Source organism: Bubalus bubalis, chromosome 5 (assembly GCF_019923935.1).
Source record: "Bubalus bubalis isolate 160015118507 breed Murrah chromosome 5, NDDB_SH_1, whole genome shotgun sequence".
NCBI lineage: Eukaryota > Metazoa > Chordata > Mammalia > Artiodactyla > Bovidae > Bubalus > Bubalus bubalis.
Window position 1 is genome coordinate 22,935,218 of NC_059161.1, and position 20,565 is coordinate 22,955,782.

Here is a 20,565-nt window from a genome sequence, read left to right on the forward strand (position 1 = left end):
GCACACACATGAAGCCAGAACAAAGACAGAGAATGGAAACCTCTTGGATCATTAGAAAATCCATACCAGTGGATGTCAGTAGTGTTTCTTGAATCTCTACCATGCACAAACAGGGATGAGGTGGCAAAGAGTGGCCAAAACGGACAACCGACAGGACATGAGGAGACAGTGAATTGGGAAAAGCGATGGAAGACTGGAATTGGGAATCGGGATCTTCATAGGACCCCAAGAGCAAAGATAGAAACTGAAATCAGAACCTGAGTTTGCAGACGCAGGCCATCGCCCTAAGGAGAACTGGACATGTGTCCAGCTCTCTCTGGCCCAGTAAAGTCCCCTGTGAACATGAGCTCCAAACTGAGCAGATGTCGGTCCCCGTAACAAGAGGGGAAGCCAGGGTTCCCCCAGCAGGGCAGACCCTATAATGTTCTCGAAGCTAAGCCAACTGTCCTTCTTAATAAAGGATTCTCCCAAACATTACCTTCAGTGGGCCTTGGTATGAGTCTTATAGGGACATTTTCTTATTTTCAAGAGCAAATCCAGAAATTATATTTGCAAGCCTATAATGTGTTACTCCAAAGGCCCTCTCCACTCACCCTGTGCGATATAAGTATTCGTTTATCTTTGACTTACCTGCTTATTTATTTACCAATAAATGTTGAGTTCCCAATTTGTAATGGGCTCTTAGATGAACAAAATATAGACTTCAAGGACCTTCAAGAATCTTTACTTTTTAGTCAAGGAGACAGGCTCTCAAATACATCATTTTAGTGGCTGGTCAATAAAAGTTAGAAAAAAGAGAGTTTACCATGTAACAGTTGGGAAGGTGGCCAGTGGTGGTATCAGGAGACATCCCAGGTCTGGGCCGGGTCCTTGTCTCACATTTCTTCCTGTCTGCACTCAGGCTGAGACTGTCCACAGTTCACGAGCCCAGCAGCACCCTTGTGGTCCTGGAGTGGGAACACTCAGAGCCTCCGATCGGGGTGCAGATTGTAGATTACCTCATCCGTCAAGAGAAGGTCACTGACAGGATGGACCACTCCAAAGTGGAGACAGGTGAGTGTCTCCCACTGGGCAGGCTCATCTTGATCCAAGGTAGCAAAGAGAAAAGGAAAATGTCCTGCTTCCTGCCTTTGCCCCCGGTCCTCAGGATCCCCGGATCACGTGGGAAGAGCAGGGAGAAGCAGCAGCCGCCGTCTTCCCCGTTTAAGAGTTTTTGCATTGTGAGTAGCTGACGAAGTCTTGTTTTGATTTTTGTTTTCCTCTTTGTTTATGAAAGAGGTGTCCGTTTCATTGCCTCTAGGCACACTTACAAAGAAACAACAATACAATACGCTAGTTATCCTAGACCACAATTAGGAAACAATTCTGTGTTAACCACTGCCATGATTACAGGAAAAAAAAATAAAATCCCTTTGCTATAACCCCCACTCCCCACCCCAGCCAGGCAAAAGCATGTAGAAACAGATGTGCTTATTACCCTGTGTCTTGTCCTAAAGCAAGGACAGGCTTTTGCCAGGGCCTGCTGGAAGCGGGAAGTCTTAAAGGAGTGGAAGTACCCCGTGAAAAATGTTTCATGCCTCAGTATTTACTGTCTACACATAGAGAAAAGTCAACGTAAATCATTCCTAAAACTGACGCATGAACACGGGCACCAGCAGGGTGGTCTCAATCAGGGCAAATAACTTCTGGTGAAGCTATCACGGAGGCTTGGGAACATATGCACTGCCTTCGGGCATGGAGAGCTGGCTCCTGCTTCTTCTGGGCCTTTCCTCATGTGCACAGGTATTGTGAAGGTCTGGCAGTGACCACTGACCAGAACAGATGTTCTCTGCCCGAGCCAAGAACGTGTCATAAAAGGGCTTGCTGGTGTGCTGGGTCCATCGTGCCTTGGTTGTTTCTGAACTAACTCTGGAAAAATGGCTCCAAACTAATTAGTTAGGTGTGAATCACTCAGAAAAGACCATTCCTTCTAGGTCTCTTTTCCCTACTGGGAATTTAAGAAGATCAGGGACCAAGACTTCCTTGGTGGTCCAGGGGTTAAGACTCCACCTTCCAATGCCAGAGATGTGAAGTTCTATCCCTGATTGAGGAACTGAGATCCCACATGCCCTTGGGTGCAGCCAAAAATTTAAAAAATAATAAATTCAGCTCAGTTCAGTCAAACAGTCATGTCCAACTCTTTGCGACTCCATGAATTGCAGCACACCAGACCTCCCTGTCCATCACCAACTCCTGGAGCTTGCTCAAACTTATGCCCATCATGTCGGTGATGCCATCCAACCATCTCATCCTCTGTCATCCCCTTCTCCTCCTGCCTTCAATCTTTCCCAGCATCAGGGTCTTTTCCAATGAGTCAGTTCTTCACATCAGGAAGTCAAAGCATTGGAGCTTCAGCTTCAGCATCAGTCCTTCCAATGAATATTCAGGACTGATTTCCTTTAGGAATGACTGGTTTGATCTCCTTGCAGTCCAAGGGAATCTATAAATTAATTAATTACAAAAAAAAAAGAAGATGGGGACCAAATGATTTGCATATTAAGTTTTCATGGAGTTGATCATCATCAGACATTGCTTGGCCATCACTGATTCTCATGCCTTTTCTATTCCTTGCTGTTCTGGGCAGAAACGGTGCTAAGCTTCGTAGACGACATCATCTCTGGAGCGAAGTCTCCTTGTGCGATGCCCTCTCAGGTCCCAGACAAGCAGCTTACCACAATCTCTCTGATCATCCGATGCCTGGAACCCGACACCATCTACATGTGAGTGACAGACACCCACCTCGTTATTCCTTGTCTTGAATGCCCCAAGACTTTTAGCTCGTTCCTTTTTACTACTTGAGCTCCTTTACAGACTTGGAAAAATATGTGTTCCAAATCTTGTCTCAATCATCATTATAGTGTTCTGTGTGTTAGTTGCTTAGTCATGTCTGACTCTTTGTGACCCCGTGGACTGTAGCCCACCATGGGGTTTTCCAGGCAAGAAGACTGGAGTGGGTTGTCATATCCTTCTTCAGGGAATCTTCTGACCCAGGTAGGTCTCCCACATGGCAGGCAGATTCTTTACCGTCTGAGTCACCAGGGAAACCCTAGCATTATAAGGGACTTTCTAAACAATGGGTGAGGAGGATCAAAAAAGATAATATAATCCCATCCTAATTTGCAACACAGAGGGGAAACACACAAACAGCTAGCTTTAACATCAAGCAGAATGAAATAAAAGCTAGATATAAAAGAGCAACGAACATGTCGTAGAAGAGAAAAGAAATTTGTGATTCATTCTAAGTAGAGTGGAAGTCATCTGAACTGGGTTGTGCAGATTTAATGGCAACCCACTCCAGTGTTCTTGCCTGGAGAATCCCAGAGATGGCAGAGCCTGGTGGGCTGCCGTCTATGGGTCGCACAGAGTCGGACACGACTGAAGTGACTTAGCAGCAGCAGCAGCAGCAGCGCCATGTTAGAAAAGGCACACCAAGTGGACCAAACAGCAAGGGCAGAGGCGAAGAGGGGTGATGGCGAGCGGCCAGGAGGCGATGGGGTGGAAACAGATGGTGAAGCAAGGGGCTAGATGAAAGTGAACTCTGGAGAATAAAGTGAATGCTGAAAGTCAGAGGATATTATTACTTTTTTTTTTTTTCCTGGAGGAAAGGAGTAGAATACTAAGAGCTCTGCTTTAAAAAATCTAGCCTCAGCCACATTGAAATAGTTTTATAGAGGTGAGAGATGGTCTTTCTTCAAAGAAAATACAGCAAGCTCCTATCTTGGGGCACTTGGACCAGCTCTATTCTTGCTGGTAGCGCTTCCCTGGTTCCCTCTGTGCTCTGGGAACAACTGTGAAGTATTTTCGAAGCAGACATAAAAGACACCGAAAGAGGAGAGATATTGATGGAATCTAAGTCATGATGGGAACACTGGGGGACGAAGGCAGAATTCATAGTGATGTAGTTCTGGGACCCTTTGACCCCATCAGTATGAAAAACATTTAGCAGTTTACAGATGAGGTCATGAGAATAGAGTTAAGGTTTCCAGAATAAATCATTTCTATTTCCACAGTGAAAGAGTTCAAAGATGAAAAGCACAGGAAATGTGAGTGGCATGGATTGCAAAATGAACTTCCATGCTCAGGCTGAATATCTTCAGTACAGGAAAGAGAGATGTAACCAAGGGGCCGGGCTGATGACAGCAAAATACGTAAAGACAAGTGATATTCTGGAGGAGCTGGAAAATATAGAGACATAAATGGGAATAGTAGGACAAAGGCAAGTCTACTCAGGATTCTCATTAGCTGGCCTGCGGTTTGGGCAGTCTTGGTGCAGTGTTAAAGGCTCCTCCTGCCAATGCAGGAGATGCAGGAGTCAAGGGTTTGATATCTGGTTTGGGAAGATCCCCTGGAGGAGAGCATGGCAACCCATTCCAGTATTCTTGCCTGGAGAATCTCATGGACAGAGGAGCCTGATGGGATACAGTCTTTCGGGTTGCAAAGAGTCGGACACGACTGAGTGACTGAGCATGCACGTCCTTCATTAGTAGAGGAACCGACACGAGAAACAAAGGTTTGGAAATATGGAACACCTAACCCACTGGAAATGCCTCAAACTCGGTGCAACTGGAATTCCCATATATAATGAGGGCTCAGTAATTCCTGTCACTAGGTTACAACTGTTAATTAGGAATTTCAAGGCTCCTATGAGCGGGAGGCTGGCGTGGGTGTCTGTTAGGAGCACCAGTCCTTACCCACCCTGGAACCCTCCTCATGTTGGCCTTGGTCTGGCTACATTTCCTGATCAAAGACCTGAGTCTGATGGCTTCTCCAACTCTGCTATCCCAGGTGAGTTTTCAGTGTCTCCCTCTTAAGTCTTGTAAAACACAAACGTTCTGTCAAGATTGATTGCAGAAGAAATGATGAGACTGCAGGAGCCAGAGGGGAAAAGAAACAGCCAACCTCCACTAGGTGGCGCTGCAGATCACATGCAGAGGGCACGCGGGCAGGCCTGGGAGAGAGGCTCCTCTCTGCAGAGCTATCAAGTGAACCAGAGCATCAGTCCCTGGCCTAAGGAGGGGAGCCCTGCATTAAGAGCTGAGAACACACGGGCCCCACACCTGACTTTGTTCCTAGCCGACGAGTGATGAAGTGGGACACAATGTTTCTGCAGCTGTTTCCTTATCTGTAATACAGAGGAAGGCAGCCTTCCTTTATGGCACGTTCACTACATGTAGGTGTTTCTAGGAACCCTCCAACCTCGCGAGATTAGGGTTACTGTTCCCATTTTATAGTTGAGGAAACTGACTTCAGCAGCACTAAGTAACTTCCTCTGAATCACACAGCTTGTCGTCTGGCAGTGGTGGGTGGTTAAGAACTGAATCAAGGTTTGCACTTTCTTCACTGCGTCTCACTCCCAGCCAGCCCAGGCTACTGGAAGGATCAAGCATGATCTTATTACTCACATTAATGCACAGAGCTGGCTCTTCACCTGAGGTCCACAGAGGCAGAACATCCTTTCAGTATAACTGGCTCACTTTGTCATCCTACCCACTTTATTTGATGCATTGGAAAAGCATTATTCTGAGAAAGGCCTACAGTGCAAAAACAGCTAAGAATCCCTGGTTAACAGGGAGTGTCTGGTCCAACATCTTCATTTTACACACGAGGAAACTGAGGCCAGAGTGGGGCGATGACTCCTGAGCCTTGTAGCCCACCATCCACATCACAGGGTGTGCCCACAGGAGAGCCGCTGCCTTTGGAGGGTGGGATGAGACAGTGAACAGATAATTCAGAAAGAGGGAATGGATTTGGAGCCATCTGCAGAAACCACCACGCCTGGAGCAGGCAAGGGTGAAAGTTGCAGATAGAGGCAGTCAGCCCTCGGCAGCAAGCCCAAGGATGCTCCTTGCACATCAAGTTTCAGTCCTTTAAAACATCAGCCCCGGAGCCAGAGCAGGGTTTCAGTGGTTCACAAACACACACACTCACAATACACGTGTCATCACACAGGCTCTAACGACAGGCTGAGCAATCCCAGCAGGCAGGCAGCGGTGGAAAGGGACCAGCAGCTCTGACCAAGGCAGTAGACACACCTACACATCAGCCCTCCGGGTTGGGGGCAGAGCTTATATCTTCTGCCCACTGATTCCAGCTACTTACTGTCCTACAAGTGTCCAAAAGTAGAAACGATGATGCTGACAATGAACAGAGAAGACTTCCTGAAGTAATTGCATGTGACATTTCCACCTGAAATGCATAGTGTTCCCCAAGCTTGCTTCAACAGTTAAAGTAATCTGGCTACTCCTCAGGGTCCCTCCAGGACTGAGAGAGCCAGGACCCCTGAGGACGGTCTCTTAGGCCAAGAGTCGTCTCTATTTAGAAGCATGTGGGAAAGCATTGCCTTTCCTAATACCTTGCTTTGCTATTAAAAATGATAAGGGCTTAGGACCCTAAATTGTATACTAATTGCCCAGAGTAATGAGAATTAAATACAGCACATAGAATTTCATCTGAGCCCAGAATCCAGTAGACTTAGTGAGAACTCACAGTAGAATAAAGCACAAAGCGAAACTCAGAGGAATGGGCCAAGTGGGGTGGGGTGAGGATTAACTGCATCCCAGGCACTGAGAGAGAGCATCCATCTGACAGCCACTGTGCTACCTGAGACTTAAGACGTTTCAGTCCAGGGAAACTGCTAGAAATCAAGCGTCCAAGATTAAATAAGGTGTGCTACAAGAGGTGGCTGGAACCCACTATCAACAGTCCAGGGCAGGTGACCCCTAAACCGGTAAATATTCAGGCAGACAGCATCACATGGCCCATCAGCAGCTAGCAAGATGCCAGCCATGACCTGGAGTCCTAAGGCGATTCTCAGGACCCTTGGGAGGTGGACGGGAAAAGATAAAGCAGAGTGATCTTACAGAGGATGGGACATCAAGCAAGCTGGATCTCAGGGAGGGGGTTCAGGAGGTGGGCTCAGACACATAGTTAAGGAGGGGCTGGTGAAGGAAGAGAGCCTGGTGGTAAGAGCAGGGCACAGGGCCAGGCTCACGCTAGCAGTCCTATGACTTTGCTGGCAGCTGGGCATTGACCTCATGGAGAATAGGACTTCTTCTTTGCTGACTCTGGTGAGAAGGGACACTGGAAATGGGGTCAGGGTAGAGTCTGCATGTGAGGGTGAGGAGGAATGCATCCATGTGGGAGTCCCTGAAAGTGGGGCGCAGGTCTGCAGTCTGCCCTGCGTACCTCTGGGCCCATCCCTGACAAACAGCTCAAGATGATCTAGAGCTGAAGGGCAGAGAAGGAAGGTGGACCTGGCCTGAGACCGGGTTGTGGGGATAAGACTGGGAAACAGAGCAGGTACCAGAAGGGCAGATCAGATGTGCCAGATTCAGGTTTGGTGGCCTCAGTCACAATTCTAGAAATGGTGGCAAGAGGTTTGTGTTTGTGTGTTGCAGGGTCTAGAAGGAATGATGAAAAATTCTGGGGGCTGCCATTTGCTAGGGATCCAGGCAGCCCAGAGTGTGGGCCTGGATGCCAAGGGCTCAGATCTAGGAGGGGAGGGATGGTTGGGGAGAAGGGCAGCCAGCCCCTGGGTTTTGGATCAGGGTGGCAGAGGGGTTTAATACCAGGCAAGGTGGTAGATCTGAACTAAGGAGCAAGGCGAGAAGCAGAGGGCAGTAGAATTGATGGAGTCATGTGTACACCTAAGATGGGAAAGCCACGCACCTGGCCCTTGTTTGATTGAAAGCAAAGAGGCGGGGCAGTCCTGCACAGCTGGTGGGGTGGGATTCCAGCATGAGACTCTGAGGAGGACAGAGGGAGGGAAAACAGCACATCAGGACACACAGGTTCTTAGCACTGACCATTTCCCGGGTTTCTCGGCGGGTAGATGCAAGGCTGTCTTTTCTCTGCTGAGAGACTCGTGTATTTCCTGGCAGAGTCTTTAGGCAATTTCCAATTCTTTTCTGCCTCACCAGTTCAGCTGTCTGAGGCTCATTTACCTGAACAGGTACCCAAGCCCCTCTGTCTCGGGGCCTCTTTCTTCTTTCACCTCTCTTCCTCCCTGCAGCTCTGCCCAGAGGAAAGAAGATCCAGACTTGCCAATAAATGCAACCTCCCAGGGAGACACAGCAAAAGAGAAAGAGACAAGAAAAGCAGTGTTAATGATTTGCTTTAGACTCCCTAGATTAGTTGTTAGAGGCCCTGGGCACTGACACCAGGGGTTATCTTCATGGTTATATTCAAATTCCTCCCTGAGTAGCAGAGCCTGGTGTTGCTTTTTCCTCTGCATCCAGCTCCGTCACCCGAGGGGGACATTTTACATTCAGCCTTTGATGGCCGGGTCTTTATCCTCTTTCTGGGGTGAGTGTGTATGTGTGTGTGTGTGTGTGTGTGTGTGTGTGTGTGCTGAAGGGTGGAGGGGGCTCTTAGAACCACATCTTCTCATTGCCAGGGGTATCATAAGGTTTCCACTCTGGCCTCCTGGTCCATGGCTGGTAGCATCTCCATGGGTTAGAAGGAGTTGCATGTAGGAAATAGAGGGTTCAGTCACAGGCAAGTCAGGACCCCTTGACTCTGGCTGTTTCAGGAAAACTGTCCTCAGTGCTTGGCACAAAACCTCAACTGAGCACAAGATGGACAGAACAGAATTGATAGTCGTGTCATTGGGCTCCAGGTACTACGTTAGGTGTTTCTGAGCCTTATTATCCCGTTTCATCTTCACAGTGATCTGCAAGCAATTTTATTATCATCCCCATTTCACAGAGAGGGAAAATAAAGCTCAGAGGTGTTAACTACAACTCCACATGGCAGGAAGTAGAGGTTTCAGACCCACATCAGACCATCTGTTTCTGTAGATGCATGCTCTTTTCCTCAGCTCAGTAGTTGTCAGGATGTAACAGGCATCAGGCAACCCACTCCAGTGTTCTTGCCTGGAGAATCCCAGGGACGGGGGAGCCTGGTGGGCTGCCGTCTATGGGGTTGCACAGAATTGGACATGACTGAAGTGACTTAGCAGCAGCAGCGGCAACAGGCATCAGAGTCACCTGGAAGGCTTGTCATGGCACAGATTTTGTCCTCATGCCTAGAGTTTCTGATTCAGTAGGTCTGGCATGGGGTATGAGGAATTTCATTGCTACCCACTTCCCTGGTGATACTACTGGTCTGGGGACCCTACTTGGAGAAACACTGCCCTGTGCCATGATGGTTGCTATCATGCAATATCCTCAAGACAGCAAATGACAGCCCAGGACCTACCAGCAAGTAGTAAAAGACGCTATACTGCATACTTTATGACCTGGGTGATGGTGGTAAGTGCATGACTGGGTGGCAAGAGCAGCCAGGGGAAACCCGTCCATCTGGGCAAGCCTGGGTTGTCAGCCAGAACCCGGTGAGTTCTCTCTGTTGATGCCCTCCTCTCCCTGCCAGGTTCACCCTGTGGGGCGTGGACAACACAGGACGACGCTCCAGGCCAAGTGATGTGATTGTGAAGACCCCTTGCCCCGTGGTGGATGATGTCAAAGCTCAAGGTAAGAGACACGGAGGCCAGCAGAGTCTGCTGAGGGATGCTCCGGGGACCTTCCCTCGCCATGGGGAAAGAGGGAGCAAGGGAGTCAGACAGAACAGTCTGGAGTTCAGTGGGGAAGGGGGAGAATTCAAGGCTCAGGAGTGGAGCAACTCCTTTGCAGGAACTCCTCAACCTCTGCCTCTGGTGTGGAAATCTGCATTGTGCCCCGGTATTCCACATGGCCTGTGAGTCAGGGAACGTAGCAGACACTGGTGAAGGCCCCAGCCACACATAGCAGTACACCAAGTGCTTAGGGACGTGACACCAGGTGCTTTAGTACCTATGACCTCTGCCCTCAGGATGCTCCTCAGCTCACTTACCCTCTTCCTGTTTTTTTTTTTTTTTTTTTTTTTGTAATCTGAAAGGTTATTTTGAATTACAGTAAAGGAAGACTACAGATTTAGAATGCATTGCTGTATAACTCCCTCCTACAAAAGATGTGTCGAAATCTTCATTCTGTATTTTGGAATTGTTATGGATCAGTTCTTTGGTAAAGAATTGTCCTTTATCAATGCACCAGAATGAGCCCTTGTCAGTTAGGAAGAGTTGGTTTTCAGTCAACATCCATTATATAAATAGCACATTTCTGACTGCTGCTTCTCATGAAGCTTCCTGGTGTCTGGATAGTGTCCCTTGCTCTAAGATTTATTACATTCCCTCCACAACCAGGATTTTACCCTGCTGGGCACCCCTTCTGCAGGGCCCTGGCACTAGTTAAAGTGATCTGATCAACTACCAATATGTGCTAGCACTTGGACTGCTAATGGAGCAATCAGTTCAGTTCAGTTCAGTCGCTCAGTCGTGTCCAACTCTTTGCGACCCCATGAATCACAGCACACCAGGCCTCCCTGTCCAACACCAACTCCCGGAGCTCACCCAAACTCATGTCCATCGAGTTGGTGATGCCTTCCAGCCATCTCATCCTCTGTCGTCCCCTTCTCCTCCTGCCCCCAATCCCTCCCAGCATCAGAGTCTTTTCCAATGAGTCAACTCTTCGCATGAGGTGGCCAAAGTATTGGAGTTTCAGTTTAAGCATCAGTCTTTCCAAAGGATACCCAGGACTGATCTCCTTTAGAATGGACTGGTTTGATATCCTTGCAGTCCAAGGGACGGACTCTCAAGAGTCTTCTCCAACACCACAGTTCAAAAGCATCAATTCTTTGGCGCTCAGCTTTCTTCACAGTCCAACTCTCACATCCATACATGACCACAGGAAAAACCATAGCCTTGACTAGACAGACCTTTGTTAGCAAAGTAATGTCTCTGCTTTTGAATATGCTATCTAGGTTGGTCATAACTTTCCTTCCAAGGAGTAAGCGTCTTTTAATTTCATGGCTACAATCACCATCTGCAGTGATTTTGGAGCACCCAAAAATAAAGTCTGACTCTGTTTCCACTGTTTCCCCATCTATTTCCCATGAAGTGATGGGACCAGATGCCATGATCTTCGTTTTCTGAATGTTGAGCTTTAAGCCAACTTTTTCACTCTCCTCTTTCACTTTCATCAAGAGACTTTTTAGTTTCTCTTCACTTTCTGCCATAAGGGTTAACAATAGCATGTGCATATTAACAGAAATGGTGACTGATGTTAGAAGTTTAGGTTGCACAGGTTTTTGATAAGAGAAGTTTTCTTGCCAAGCTGGCCTGTGGTACCCCTCAAATCACCTTAACTGTGGCACATGATGCCAGCTGCCTCAAGTTGGTTATGAGTTGACATAATCCCACAATGTTCAAGAGGTGATGCCATGGTGATGCAAAGTCACACTGGGAAGAGAGACCTAAACCTACTTTATTTATTTTTAAAAATATTTCATCTATTTACTTTGGCTGCGCTGGGTCTTCTAGTTGAAGAGAGCGGTAGCTGCTCTTTAGCTGCGGTGTGTGGGCTTCTCTGGCTGTGGAGCAGACTCTAGGGCTTGCAGGCTTCCATAGTTGCAGCACATGGGCTCAGTAGTTGCTGCTCTCAGGCTCTAAAGCTTGGGCTCAGCAGTTGTGGGCTTAGCTGCTCTGAGTCATGTGGGATCTTCCTGGACTAGGGATTGAACCTGTGTCTCCTGTTGCAGGGTGGATTCTTCACCCCTGGATCACCAGAGAAGGCCTGTTGTTGTTGTTCAGTCCCCAAATCGTGTCTGACTCTTTGCAACCCCATGGACAGCAGCACACCAGGCCTCCCTGTCCCTCAGTATTTCTCAGACTTTGCCCAAGTTTCATGTCCACTGAATTGGTAATTCCATCCAACCATCTCATCTTTTGTTGCCCTCTTCTTCTTCTGCCTTCTAGGGAAACCCTGCTGCTGCTGCTGCTGCTGCTGCTAAGTTGCTTCAGTCGTGTCCGACTCTGTGCGACCCCATAGACGTCTGGCAGCCCACCAGGCTCCCCCGTCCCTGGGATTCTCCAGGCAAGAACACTAGAGTGGGTTGCCATTTCCTTCTCCAGTGCATAAAAGTGAAAAGTGAAAGTGAAGTCGCTCAGTCGTGTCCGACTTTCAGTGACCCCATGGACTGCAGCCCACCAGGCTCCTCCGTCCATGGGATTTTCCAGGCAAGAGTACTGGAGTGGGGTGCCATTGCCTTCTCCAAGGGAAACCCTAGATCTACTTAATTAGGATCCCTGATGCTGTAGCACTTTAGAACTTCTGAAAGGGAAGGACCTTCATTCACTGCCTCATTAAACATGCATCACATGCTAAAAGCATAGTTATTTGCAACACAGAAATCTGATCATTTTAATGCCTCATCTTACAACCCTTTAATGGGTTTCCATTCTTTTCCTGATGAAGATCAAAATATGTATCAGGCATAGTGAAGTTGCTCAGTCGTGTCCGGCTCTTTGTGACCCCATGGGCAGTAGCCTGCAGTGGGCTCCTCCGTCCATGGGATTTTCTAGGCAAGAGTACTGGAGTGGGTTGCCATTTCCTTCTCCAGGGAATCTTCCCAACCCAGGGATCGAACCCAGGTGTCCTGCATTGTAGACAGACGCTTTACCATCTGAGCCACCATCAGGCATATTAGGACCTAAATAGAGGAGCCCTTGCCCACTTCTCCGGCTTCTTCTTGCCCCTGCTCCCCAGCAATCTCTGTATTTTCTGAAGCCTCACTGCCTCTCTCAGTACCTCAACACATCATTTCCAACATGGAGGCTCTGCCCACGTTGGGCTTTTGACCTCAAGTGTGCTCCAGCCCCACCCCTTCCACTGATCAACTCATCTCAGTCTACAGTCCTGAGCAAGCGTCCCTGCTCCGAGCAGGGCTCCAGGGCCACTGCTCGATGCTCTCATGGTACTGTGTTTCTTTCCTTCAGAACACTTATCTCAGTTTGTTATTATAATGCCTTATTCAATGCTTGTCTGCCTCATTAGTCAGTGAGTTCCCTGAGAGCAGAGTTCTGGTCTCTTTTTGCTCACAATGGTGTCCCTAACACTCAGAAAGCAGCATGCTAACCAACTGGTTCCAGAAAACTTAGACTGTGGAGTCGGACCACGCAGGGTCAAGTTTCTGCTCTGCCATCTAACTACTTGACCTTGAGCAGGTTATTTCACTCCATGCCTCAGCTTATTACTCTGTAAAATGGAGTGGGGACTATGATGCCCTAGGTAATTAGTTTCCAGTGAGAGTTCAATAAGCCTTTGACTATGTGGATCACACACAATAAACTGTGGAAAATTCTGAAAGAGATGGGAATACCAGACCACCAGTAGTCATGTATGGATGTGAGAGTTGGACTATAAAGAAAGCTGAGCACTGAAGAATTGATGCTTTTGAACTGTGGTGTTGGAGAAGACTCTTGAGAGTCCCTTGGACTGCATGGAGATCCAACCAGTCCATCCTAAAGGAAATCAGTCCTGAATATTCATTGGAAGTACTGATGTTGAAGCTGAAATTCCAATACTTTGGCCACCTGATGCGAAGAACTGACTCATTTGAAAGACCCTGATGCTGGGAAAGATTAAGGGCGGGAGGAGAAGGGGACGACAGAGGATGAGATGGTTGAATGGCATCACCGACTCAACAGACATGAATTTGAGCAAGGTCCCGGAGTTGGTGATGGATGGGGAGGCCTGGCCTGCTGCAGTCCATGGGGGTCACAAAGAGTTGGACATGACTGAGCAACTGAACTGAACTGAACTCAGAGTTCAATAAGTAAATTTATGTAACTTTAAAAAAAATTATTGGAGTATAGTTGATTTACACTGTTGTGTTAGTTTCAGGTGTAAGGCAAAGTGAATCAGTTATACGTATACATAGATCCATTCTTTAGATTCTTTTCCCATATAGGCTATTGCAGACTATTGAGTAGAGTTCCCTGTGCTATACAGTAGGTCTTTATTCATTATCTATTTTATATATACTAGTGTGTGTCGACCCCAATCTCCCAATTTATCCCTCCTCCCTCTTATCCTGTGGTAATTCCCATTTTGCTTATAATGTTAGATTATATATTTAGAGGGTTATTATGTAAAAGACAGAAAACCTTCCTTTGTCTCTCAATACTAATAAAGAGAAGAACTCTATTCGAAAATAGTTTTAAAGCTATATATCAAAATAATTCCCCCTGTCAGGACTGTTGGTCTTCACTGAGGTGTTACAGCTGACTGGAGACCTTTAAGTATAAGACCACTGTGCTTCTCTCTGGAGTGAGTGCTGCCTGGCTTGTAGGGTGTAGACAGAATGAGTTTTGAACATCTGAGATATCCCTCCATGATGAAAGCATAATCTGAGGTGGAACATCCTTAAATGAGAGACTGGGGAGGACCCACGGCACCCTTACTTTATCATCTGTTGATTTCTTACTCCAAGCCAGAGCAGGGTCAGCCCCAGTTCTTTCTGTTTTGGAGATTTTGCCAGTGTCCTTGCTGGCAGTGGCAGGCACCCTGGACTTCCTTGCTGAGTAGGCAGTGGGCTGGTTGACATCAATGGGTGATCAGCAGGTAGGCGAGATGCCTCATAATGCCACCTGCAGGAAGAGATGGATAGAGCAACTCTGGAATAAAGAGTAGGACTTCCCAGGTGGCACTAGCAGTCAAGAACCCACCTGCCAATGCAGGAGTCATTAAAGACACAGGTTTGATCCCTGGGTCAGGAAGATCCCCTGGAGGAAGGCATGGCAACCCACTCCAGTATTCTTGCCTGGAGAATCCCATGGACAGAGGAGCCTGGCAGGCTATAGTCCATGGGGTCACAAAGACCTGGGCACGACTGAAGCAATTTAGCATGTACACGAGGTAGAGTAATCAGCCAGGGAGAGACCCCTGTACTATTTCTCTGTGGGGCTTCTTTGTGTTAATTCTAGTACCCAAAGCATATCAAAATATGCTTCTGATCATTTGTGCTCCCTGGCAAAGAAGACTTTTTGAAACCCCAGCAGCCTAGCTGAGAGCACAAGAGGCAATTTAATGCTGAGAGAATGAAGTAATGTTCCCAGGTCCCGTTATCCTTCAGCCAGGAAGGAGTCCTGCACAGGGCAGGTGTGGAGATTAATGAATTGGACTAATTAAGGGCATCCTTGCAAATTAGTACTGGCCTAGCAGTTATCCCCCCCCCCCCAAAAAAAATGCTTTGCCTTCTTCAAACCCAGATGGTGATCATAAATATAACTCACTTGAGTGGAGTTTACAACTAGTAACAAATGGGAATTACCTTTTAAGTGACCCAGAGCATGACCTCAGCTCCTAATTATCTAACAGAAAGCCAGACTCTATTTCTTATATGATCATTTTCCTAAACTAGGAATTCTTCTATGAAGAATTTTAGAACCTCATGACTGTAAAGCCTTTGACCAAATAAGTTTCTACCAGTAAAACCACCCTTCTCCTAGCAGGAAAGGCTATGTTCAGTAATAAGATCAACTTAGTCTCTAGGTTTGGGGTGCAGCCTTATAGGAGTTCTTCACTAAGCAAAGGCTAGTTCTGATCCATCTTTCCTCCAGCATCCATCCTCCTCTCCTGATGCCAAGCATAAGTCCTATACATTTCTTCATTGCTACTTCCACAGCCATTTATTCATTAATAACACACCCTGGTATTAGATGCTAAAGAAACAAAAGGAACAAGGCTCAGAATCTATTTGCAAGAATTCTGTAATCAGATTTCTGAATTTATCAAATAAAACAGCTTATTTCAAGCCCTTCCTAAATATCTGACTTAGACTTTAGGGAGGGAAAATCCCTTGCTTCATGGAGACTATATTTAAGCAGGGATGACAAAGCAAAAAACCAAAAACAAGTTGGGAAAATAAATACTGTGTCAGATAGTGACATATGTTATGGAGACATGCAAGCAGGGGAATGGTTTAAGAGCTGCAGAGAGTAGAATTTCAACTAGAGTGGGCTGGGAAGCAGATGAGGAAGGAAGACACACAGACATCTGGGGGAGGGGCCTTCTGCAGGTTTCAGCTATCATAGGGATATGGAGGGAAGGAAGAGTGTGCCAAGGTCAAGGGCAAAGGGAGAGTTGGTTGCCATGTAACCGTGCTGGTCCCAGAGGAAGTAAGAAAGTTTTGAGAGAATGAATTAGTATAGAACAGTGGTGGTCAAAGAGTGGTCCATACCAGCAACAGCAGCATCACCTGGGAGCTCATTGGAAATGCAGACACTCAGGTTCTATCTGAGACCTACTGGATCAGGAACTCCAGTGGGAACCAGAAACCTGGGCTTTCACAAGCCTTCCTGGCTGTGAATCAAGTTTAATTCTCAAGTTTGAGAATCCCTGGTGTGAAGGAAGCACAGAGCAGCATAGAGAGAGAGAGGTGGGGGAGGGGACAGACAGACTTGGAGGACGCGGGGGAAGGGACTTTGCAGTTTGGACAGTGCTAAGAATCGGAGAAGGCAATGGCACCGCACTCCAGTACTCTTGCCTGGAAAATCCCATGGACGAAGGAGCCTGGTAGGCTGCAGTCCATGGGGTCGCGAAGAGTTGGACACGACTGAGTGACTTCACTTTCACTTTTCAGTTTCATGCATTGGAGAACAAAATGGCAACCCACTCCAGTGTTCTTGCCTGGAGAATCCGAGGGATGGCGGAGCCTGGTGGGCTGCCGTCTATGGGGTCGCACAGAGTCTGACACGAGTGAAGGGACTTAGCAGCAAGAATGCAAAGCAGGGGACCTGGATTTGATCCCTGGGTTGGGAAAATCTCCTGGGGGAGGGCATGGCAACCCATTTCAATATTCTCACCTGGAGAATCCCCAGGGACAGAGAAGCCTGGTGGGCTAGCTAGTCCATGGGGTCGCAAAGAGTCGGACACGACCAAGTGACTAAACACAGCATGCAAGAATGACAAAGATAAAAAGCCAGTTGGGATTCATGGTCCTCAAGTTTTCATATGGAATTCTATGGTCAATTACATCAGTGCGGGGACAGACTGGGGTTTTAGGTAGTTCCCCACCAAAACAATGAAACTGATGACTTAGGACCTCCATTCAGGAGACTTTCATCACAGCAGCCAAGGAAGCCATTGCAGAAGGGATAGATGCTTTCCAGGATGCTTATTTCTTAGTAAAAAGAGCAACCACTGCTGGGGGATAAGAGAGCTCCCTCCTGCCCTTGGAGTCACTCCTTTTCATTTAAATAAGACTATTTCCCCCTGCCCCGCTCTTGCCCTGTGTTTCAATCTCTGTCTCATGGCACTGGGAAAAACATGATCAAGTAGAGAACCAGTAACAGTGATTTTTTAAAAATAATATCTAGTATTGTCCAGCTCTCTCCCTCCCTCACTTCCAAACACCATGGGTGATCCACGTATTTCAGATCTGCTGCCCACCATATCTGGGGAGCTTCTGTGCTGGTGTTCCCTCTCCCTGGTCTGTTCTGCCCCAGATGTCCCCAGCTCATTCTCTCCCCTTCTCCAAGCCTCAGCTTGATTGTCATCTTTCCAGTGATTCCCTCATATTTAAAATTGCAGTGCCTCATCCAGCACTCCCAGTCTTCTTTCTCCTGCTTTATTTTTTAACACACCGTATTTTACTTATATATTATGTCTATTGCTTCACTGAATGTGTCCTACCACCAGACTGTATCATAAAATGAGAACTTTTATCAAAGTTTCTCCCTGATGTAGCCCAAGTACATAGAAAAATGTCAAGTGTGTGGTAAGCACTCAGTTAAAAATGTTTTAGAATGAATCAATGAGTCAGTAAATGTGTACTTGCTCCTTCCAGACATCATGTAAAAGAAAGGCTTTACATTCATCATCACTTTTAGCCTCACAATACTCTTGGAAGATATGCATTATTGATCATCAATGAACAAACAAGGAAACTAAAACCCAAAGAGGTTAAGTAACTTGTCCAAGGTCACACAGCCAGTGGAGCCCAACTCCATTCGGTGCTATGGTGCCTGTTCTAAAACCATACCTTTGGGTCTGAGGCCTTTAGTCCCAACCCTGTTGATTTATTCTGCTGCCCAAGAGTTCTTAACTCCCTTCTCTCTCTCTCTCTTTTTTTTTTTTTTCTTTTTTTGTGATGAGGCTGCATATGTTGACATGTTGCCATCTCTTCACTGGCATTTTAACTATTCTTGAACACCCTGCATGTTAAGAGAGGAAAGACCCATATGTATTTCGGATAGCTCAAGACTTCTGGGAAGCTGAAAGCTGGGTAAATGATAACCAAAAATACCTTAGAGTCTTTAACATTCTTTGAGTTAGTGAATTCCTCAGATGCTATGAAAACTAATGAAATAATATCCATAAATTCCCTCAGTGGAGCTAGGAAGAGCCAGAAATACTCAGTCTCTAGAAGCCTAGCATGTAGATCTTTCTGAATATAGCATCCCATTTACTGATGTAGGCTTTTAAGCACACCCTGGAGTTAGGTTACCTTGGTTTCAGGAGATTTATCATGGAACCTGGGCCTATCTCACCTGGTCTCGGACACAAATGCTGATGCTAATGGCCTCCTCTAGTTGGATATTACTGTTGTGTTGGGAGAATAGTAAATATGCCAGAAAACACCTTCTCGTCATCACTGTTCCTCAGCAGAATGTCACCACCAGGGCCGGAGCCTGGGATGCTATGTCTCATCACCAGAAATAAGAACAGACTGACATCAGCAAAAGGGAGAAGGAACCCCAGACCTCCCTCTCTGGGCCCTGATCTTATCACATGCGTTTTCCTCTATTGGTCATTCTTCTCTAACTGCACACTCCCTGTCTCCCATTGAACATAGCACAGCTCTTAGGATAGTCCCTCTTCTTTCCATTTCTACTGCAGAAATGACAGACTTCCTGCATATTGACTCAACTCTTTCTCATGTAGCATCTATGGGTCAGCCAGGGAAATGTCCTCTGCCAGAAGTAATCACTCCAGAAAACATTCCCCAAGACCCTGCCTCCTGCATGTTAAATTGGTTAAACACTACCATCCCCTGAGCATTGATGCAAAAAGAACAATGGGAGATAGATAATGTTTTCAACCCTGACTCCAGCCCACACCAGCTATGCGACCTTGGGCAGATAACCTGGGCTCTGTGACTGTCCTCATTTGTAGGACAAGAACATTCATAATCATTGTGCAGTGCTGATGTGAGGATTAGAATTCACAGGTGTAACGTTCTTGGCAATCAATAGGCTGTTAACAAATAAATACCAGAGCTCTTTATAATCTATATAATTGTATTTATATTCTTTATATTCTATTAATATGTAATAAATACCAGAGATCTTTATAGTGTAAATCACTGTCCACTTTATTTCTTGATCTTATTTTAACAACCTGATAATTTTAAAGTCCTGAAAATCCAAATGAATTTCTGGACTAAAATTATTTTTATTGCAGCTAAAGATGCTGGTTACAAGGGTTTAACTGCTAATGGGTTGGTATAACCTGGTCTGGAGATCCATCACCAGAAACTCTCCCCCAAAGTAGATTCAAATGACTCCCAAAGTCATGAATTTCACCCATTGAGCTAACATTTTTTAATCTATTACAGTGTCTAGCCTTATTCTGGACTTCCTTGGCAGCTCAGACGGTAAAGTGTCTGTCTACAATGCGGGAGACCGGGGTTTGATCCCTGGTTCGGGAAGATCCTCTGGAGAAGGAAATGACAATCCACTCCAGTACTACTGCCTGGAAAATCCCATGGACAGAGGAGCCTGATAGGCTACAGTCCATGGGGTTGCAAAGAGTCGGACACGACTGAGCGACTTCACTTACTTACTTAGCCTTATTCTGGCCACTCAGGACACTAAAGAAGTAATATCTGGCTCCTGGACAATGAGCAGGATAGAATAAAAAATGAAATCACTGCAGTGTTTGGGCAGAGGTAAAAATTTTAGTTGTTCCAACCCAGGAAACTCGAACAATGATGGTTCTGTCGTTACCAGCAGCCTTGAATTCATTTGAAATTTTGACAAGGAATCGGGGCTTTTTGGCCAACAGGGGGTCAAGTGGGCAAAGTCTGACTCAGAAGCCTGTAGAACTTAGTTTCTCCATCCCCAGATTTAACTCTGGGTCCAAGACAAAGCATTGCTTTCCAGATCTCAGTTCCCAGCTGTTTAGGAAGGAAGTGTGAACAAATGTCCTTTCTGACAGGTTTAATGAGAAAATATTTAATGATAAAGTGCTTTGAGCTCCACAAGAAAGAATGCCAAGGCTACACAATTCACTGCCACTTTGCCACATCACTAACTTTGGGTTTATCAATGCATACCTTGGAGGCAGAAATCTAAGGGGTATAAATTAAAGCAAAAGATCACTCGTTTGGAACTGCAGAACGCACTGGATTCAATGTACATGTCAGCACAGATCCAGCACCGCAAGCTTGCCTTCCCAGCTGTCTGGGTGGCCCTAGCAGAGGACCTGCATTCCTGTGGCCACAGGGTCAGGTTCCCTTTGGCACTGCAGCCGCTCCAGGTCTTCATGTAGCTGGAGGCATGACCTGGCCGTGCCTCACTTCATCCCTGAGCCACATGCTGCTCCCCACTGCTCAGGGCTTCCACACCGCTTATGCAGAATCCCATTTGTACCCAAGCTATGTGGCCTAGAGGTGCAGGGGAGTTAATGTCTCGCAGGGGCAAGTGTGAAA

At 46.7% G+C, this 20,565-nt stretch overlaps 1 protein-coding gene across 2 annotated transcripts in view; it reads left to right on the forward strand.

Moving 5' to 3' along the window:
* ASTN1 (astrotactin 1) overlaps positions 1-20,565 on the forward strand; it is a 353,111-nt gene that overhangs the window by 323,173 nt on the left and 9,373 nt on the right. For both annotated transcript variants that reach the window (XM_006047010.4, XM_025285587.2), the window contains exons 19-21: positions 902-1,053; positions 2,624-2,759; positions 9,409-9,509. In XM_006047010.4, coding sequence (XP_006047072.1) covers positions 902-1,053; positions 2,624-2,759; positions 9,409-9,509 — 389 coding nt within the window. The remainder of the gene's footprint in view (positions 1-901; positions 1,054-2,623; positions 2,760-9,408; positions 9,510-20,565) is intronic.